The following is a 6,000-nucleotide window of genomic DNA, read 5'->3' on the forward strand; positions in this document are numbered from 1 at the left end:
CCACTAAGCCATGTTGCTCCAAGCCCTGTCCAACCTGGACTTGGTTTTATCAGGTATTTTTGAAATGAGGTGTGAAATGAAGTCTTTCCAGAAATATTAACGCTGGCCCAATGCTTCCTGGTGTTCTCCCCTGACTTGCAAAGCCAACTCAGTGCTCCAGCCTGACCCACCTCGGAACAAGGAGGCAAATTTCAGGAAGCTGTGGTGGTCTGGAAGTGAACCCTGTCAGTTCCTTTCTGGTTAAATGTTATCAGCGCCCTCTGCTGATTAAAAAAATCAGGCTCCTACTTGTCCCAATTCCCCCTTTATTTTTGTTAATTGGATCTGGTGAGAAGGTAAGGGCAGTGTCAGGTTGAGGTCTGGTCCTGTCATGCCCAGGGCAGAGCCTCAAATACGGCTTTGCAAGAGGCATTAACTCCTTATTTAGGTTGAGGTGATGCTTTTTTCCCAAACAACAAAGGTATTTTGCTGCTGTGGGCAGTTTTGCAGATTTTAATGAAGACTTGCTGGGCAGCTGTAAATGCTGAAATTGGTGCCTGTTGTAAGATCTCAATGATCTGGGTTGGATAGGGCCTTGAAAATCACCCAGTGCCACCCCCTGCCACGGGCAGGGACACCTTCCACTATCCCAGGCTGCTCCAAGCCCCATCCAACCTGGCCTGGGACACTTGCAGGGATCCAGGGGCAGAAGAGTAGCATGGTAATCCTGGGGGGAAAAAGCCTCCTTTCCAAGATTTGTTCATAAGATTATCACTTCAGATAGTATCACCTTTGTATACAGAGTTCATCACTGTGAGGGAGTAGCAAGAAAGAAGCTTCTCCTTCATCTGTTCTGGTGTAAGGTTTTTTCAGCTCCTCTGGATAAGCTCTAGAAAATGAAATTTCTAATCTTCAGCTTTCATGGAAAGAAGATCTTGGAGAGAATTGCCAAGTAGGACTGTTTAGAAATTTAGAGATTGTTTATATAATTTTGAGCAGCTTTGCAGTATGTTCCCACAAAATCTCATGGTTTGCCTTTACTGCAGGGATTGAGAAAGTGATTTACAATAAATTCTGTTTTTAAAAATAGTTGTGTTTTGTACTTCACACTCCAGTTACTTGTAAGTCACTGATATTTATAGAGGCCTAAAAATCATTTGGCGTGTTTGTAGTAATCACCCACTTGTTTCCTTAAATATGATTTACATCAGAACTCGTGTTCTTTCATGTGATTGTGTATTTATTTATTTTTTTGCAACAACTAAGCTAAATGTATATATTTAAGGAAAGCAAAAAGCATTGGAGGGTTTTCCCCCTGAATTTAAGAATCAGTGTACTGGTACTTTTAATAAGAAAATGTAGAATTAGTGATGTGCACCCTGTTTCATGGTTTGTGTTTAAACTCCCTGCTTGGCTATTGGTCATTAGAAAAGGAGGTGGCCTCAAGTTGCGCCAGGGGACGTTCAGGTTGGATAATTGGGAAAATTCCTTCGCAGAAAGGGGTTGTGAAGCACTGGAACCATCCCTAGAAGCGCTCAAAATCCACATGGATGTGGCACTTGAGAACATGGGTTGGTGGCGACTGTGGGGTTGATGTTACACTCGGTGGTGATCTCAGGGGTCTTTTCCAACCTCCACGACCCTCCTGTGACTCTGTGAATCCCAAGGTGGTGTTCCCAAGCGACCTTTAACGAGTGTTTTCCCCCTGTCGTTGCGCAGATGCCATCAGCTCCACCAACCCCCGCGTCATCGACGATGCCAGAGCCAGGAAGTTGTCGAATGACCTCAAGAGATGCACTTACTACGAGACCTGTGCGACCTACGGGCTCAACGTGGAGAGAGTCTTCCATGACGGTACAGCTGCCTTTCTTCATCCAGCACATCACTCCGTGCTCTAGCTGTTCCTTCTCCATAATGGCCCATCGGGGATAGCTCAGATATTTGCCTGCTTAGTTGAAGAAAATGCTGATTTTTAGGCTTTTTTGTTGTACCTTCTTAACTTGAACACACCGCGCTGATGTGTTCTCCACCAGCACCTTCAGTCTTAACCATCTTAAGCTGGTTTTAATCCTTACTTAATTTTCAGTTTTCTTTGGTGTTTGCTTTATTTTAGCAAAGTTTTTTTTGGTTTGGTTTAGTGCTCGTGGAGAGGCCGAGGGAGGGGCTGTTTGTGCAGAGTAGCTGAAAATGGCTTGTTCAAGTACCATGGTGTTCACGGGGTGTTTGTTAGGAATTGAGAGAGAGGTTGGATATTGGGAAGAAATCCTTCTCTGGGAGGGTGGGCAGGCCCTGGCACAGGGTGCCCAGAGCAGCTGGGGCTGCCCCTGGATCCCTGGCAGTGCCCAAGGCCAGGCTGGACATTGGGGCTTGGAGCAGCCTGGGATAGTGGGAGGTGTCCCTGCCCGTGGCAGGGGGTGGGATGGGATGAGCTTTAAGGACCTTCCCAACCCAAACCTTTCTGGGACTCTTTGAGAGCCTTGTGTTGTAGGGGTTTTGATCCTTGTGGGTCCCTCCCAGCTCGGGATAGTCTATGATTCCATGATCCTGGAGTTCTGTGTGAGATGGGCTCTGTGCCCCCTCTAGTGGAATTTCAACCAAGCATCCCGGGGCTTGGCTGGCTTCTCACCAGTCTCCTTTCATGGCTGAACGTGTGTCAGCCCCTCAAAACAGCAGTTTTCTGTGTCTAAAAACCTTCTTAATTAAGTTTTAGTACTTCTCAGAGCTCCTCAGTTCTGGGGGTTTTTGTTGCCAGCTTCTCATTGCAAAAGTCCTGCTATGTCTGTGCCTATGTGAGGCAGTGTCACGTCAGCACCTTGCAGTGGGGTGTAAAAAGACACTTCAAATTTTACAAAAAAAGGCAAAAATTTCAAAATTTTGCATGGAATAAAATGACAAAACATTATAATGTTTACGTGGAGGAAAAAGAAAACCGTTGTAATTTTTACATGGAAAAAAAAGAGACCAAACATTTTAAGTTTTACATGGAAAACCATGATATGCACCATTTTTTTACCCATGCTGTTGGTCAGATTTCAGAGAAGAGCGTTTGAAGCTGCATCTTCTTGCTTTGCTCCCTGTTTTCTCTTGAACTAGTTGCAAAAATTACTGTTTTGACTGCTTAGATTTTCTATATTGATTAGGAGTTTCAAAGAGCCATTAGGGGGTTTTGTTAGCACATTTATTTTTGAGTGCTAGCTATAGTTAGACTGTTGATTATATATTCCAAGTCGTGGCATTTGTGGCTCTGTCTACAGTCTCCTTGGTTTGTTGGGTTTTTTTGGGTTTTTTTTTTCCTTTCTCAGAGCTTTTGAGAGAAGTTTCTTGGCACAAAGCTAGTGTGAGAAACTTGTAAGCTTTCAGGAGGCTCATTTGTCTCTCTGCTCCATTTTGGTCATAAGAAAGAATTGACAAGGATCATGTGTTTTAAGAAAGATCAGGGTGTGTTGGTTTACCCCCGTGGCAGCCAACCAACTCTTTAATATTTGCCAGCTAATAGGATTAGAAATGCTTCTGTGTGAATGGGTTACACTTGCCAGACACGTCTGGGAGCGAATCCAATTCCTGATAGTTTTTGCTGTTTAAAAAAACAGGAAACAAAGCAACTTCTTAACCCCATTAAGTGAGGGGGTGTGAATGAGCAGTGCAAGCTGTTAATAGGGAGCACTTGATTGAATGTCCCTTGGTTTGTGCTGCTCTGGGGCGTTCAGGTTCAGTGTAGCTTTAATGATTTTTAGTGGCTTCTTCAGAGGGTTCACATTAGTTGGGCAACCTGGGATAGTGGAAGGTGTTCTTGCCCTGTCAGGGGGTGGAATGAGATGAGCTTTAAGGTCCCTTCCAATCCAAACCAATTCTGGGATTCTCTGAGAGTAAGGGAGGGAGAGGGGGGAAATCCATCTGAGGATGTTCCAGCCCACAGACTTTTCTTTAGCACACAGTTAGTGGGTTTTGACACCAATTCCTAGTGTGGGCTGCTTTGTCTGCAAGCTTTTTCTGAAATCTATTTCCTTGTTTCTGTGTTGTGCCTTGCTGTGATGTAGACCTACCCTTTTGGAGGAAGAAATTGGAAATGGCACTGAAGAGCCTTTTACTCCTTCGTTGCACACACATTAGAAATTAAATTTCTAATTTGTCCCCTGCAAGCAGCTACTGAACTTAGTGGTCATCTGTTACGATTCTTCTGTGATAACTCATTTCCCATTTTCTCCACAGCTGAGTGGTAAAATAATTTAACTTGAATGATTATTGTTATTATGAAAATGCTACTTTATTCTTGAGTTAAATCCAAATACCTCATTTCCACCGCTTCATTACAGTTAATAAGCTCACTATTGATTGTAACAGAGATGGAATCAGAATCACTTGGGCTGGAAAAGAACCCTTAAGATCATCAAGTCTGTTGGTTCATATTTTGCAAGAGGAATGCTGAGTGAAGTCAAAGCCAAAAATCCTTCTTCACATTCTGGTGGTTTAGAGGCTTTTTTTAAACTTTCAGCCATGTCCCACTGAAGTGTAATCTCAGATACTGTTGGGAGTTAAAACCTGAATTTCAGGCTGAAATAAAAAAGAGAAGTTCCATGTTTCAGGGGCTTAGCTTAATAATGTGCCCCACAGTGGATGGAGGATTACAAATCCTTTCTTAGTTTTTGGTATTCTGAATAGTTGAACAGGGGAATTGCATTTTAAAGATGAGATAAATGCTAACAAGATCTATTTTGCTTCATATTTCCCAATTAGGAATTAGAGATTTTTTTTTTTCCCCTGCTTATCAGAACAGATTCTATCAATGACACTGGAAATGATTATTTTAATATTTTTTGTCAGCACAGTATTGTAATGACTGTGTACTGCCCCAGGATGCCTTTTTAATGATTTTAGCCTTCTTGAATTAGCTTGATGTACCATTAATGCATGAGAATTGCTTTTATTTCTGTTCACAGTGTATTCATAACTACACATCTTGCCCTGCTTTACGTTCGGGTTTTCTCTGACCCATTTAACTGTGGGCCAGGCAATTCTCTGACATCACAAAGGAGAAAATGTTCAAATATTTAGAGGATAAAATTCTACCATCAGCATCACGGGGTGTGAAACAAAAGGGTTTGAGTCTAACTTGGATTCAGAGTTGAATCTGTCTCTGTAGCTTAACAGTTCAACCAAGGAGGTTTTACCTCCTCTGGATGGCTGTAACACCCAGATTTTGAACAAAACTTGCCCAAAATAGCAGTAAACCTGTGAATATTGAGGCAGGAGTTGCAGTATGTGATGGCAGAGACCACTGCTGCCTCACAATTTGCACTTTGCTCTGGTGTCATTATTTTTGGTTGCTTTATTTGCAAATTAACTAGGCTTTTATTAAAGATTGTGTCTGCTCTGGGTAAAAAAGTTTACCAGAGAAGTATTTTATTTCCAGATACAAATAATATTTCCGATGTGGTGTTGAAAAAAGGTGTCTGAGAACTTCAAAGCACCATTTCTCTATTAAGGGATGGAAGATGACAAATTAATCCTGGTGACGCCAGCTTGAGGGGAAGGGCTGTCACTTGCCATCAGCATTATCAAGTCAGCTTTTATAGATGTGTTTTCATTAGGAAATGTTAATCAGCCTAATGGGAAGTAAATAAAATCTTGGTGCCATCCCGACAGCTGTTTTGGGAAGAGCCGATGTTCACTCGGGCACTGGATGTGGCCGGAGGGATTCTGTGCTTGGGGAGCAGGGGGCTGGGCTGGGGGGGGACCCCAGTGCGGGGCAGAACGAGGCAGCAGTTCCTTCGGATCCAGGAATTCCCAGTGCAGGGCAGAACGAGGCAGCAGTTCCTTTGGCTCCGGGAATTCCCAGTGCGGGGCAGAACGAGGCAGCAGTTCCTTTGGCACTGGGAATTCCCAGTGCGGGGCAGAACGAGGCAGCAGTTCCTTTGGCGCTGGGAATTCCTTGGATTTGGGCTGAGACCTCCAGGAATGGGACGTCTGCAGGGATGAGCTTCTCTGAGCGCTCAGGCTGATCACACTGGGGCTGGCTCAGCC

General features: G+C 43.7%; 1 protein-coding gene across 1 annotated transcript in view; it reads left to right on the plus strand.

The window, feature by feature from the left end:
- AGAP1 (ArfGAP with GTPase domain, ankyrin repeat and PH domain 1) overlaps positions 1-6,000 on the plus strand; it is a gene marked incomplete at its 3' end in the record, with an annotated part of 282,469 nt that overhangs the window by 95,880 nt on the left and 180,589 nt on the right. The window contains exon 8 of the mRNA XM_017743360.1: positions 1,699-1,833. Within this exon, the coding sequence (XP_017598849.1) occupies positions 1,699-1,833 (135 nt within the window). The remainder of the gene's footprint in view (positions 1-1,698; positions 1,834-6,000) is intronic.

The sequence above is a fragment of the Corvus brachyrhynchos genome, unplaced genomic scaffold (genome assembly GCF_000691975.1).
Source record: "Corvus brachyrhynchos isolate BGI_N302 unplaced genomic scaffold, ASM69197v1 scaffold79, whole genome shotgun sequence".
NCBI classification, from domain to species: domain Eukaryota; kingdom Metazoa; phylum Chordata; class Aves; order Passeriformes; family Corvidae; genus Corvus; species Corvus brachyrhynchos.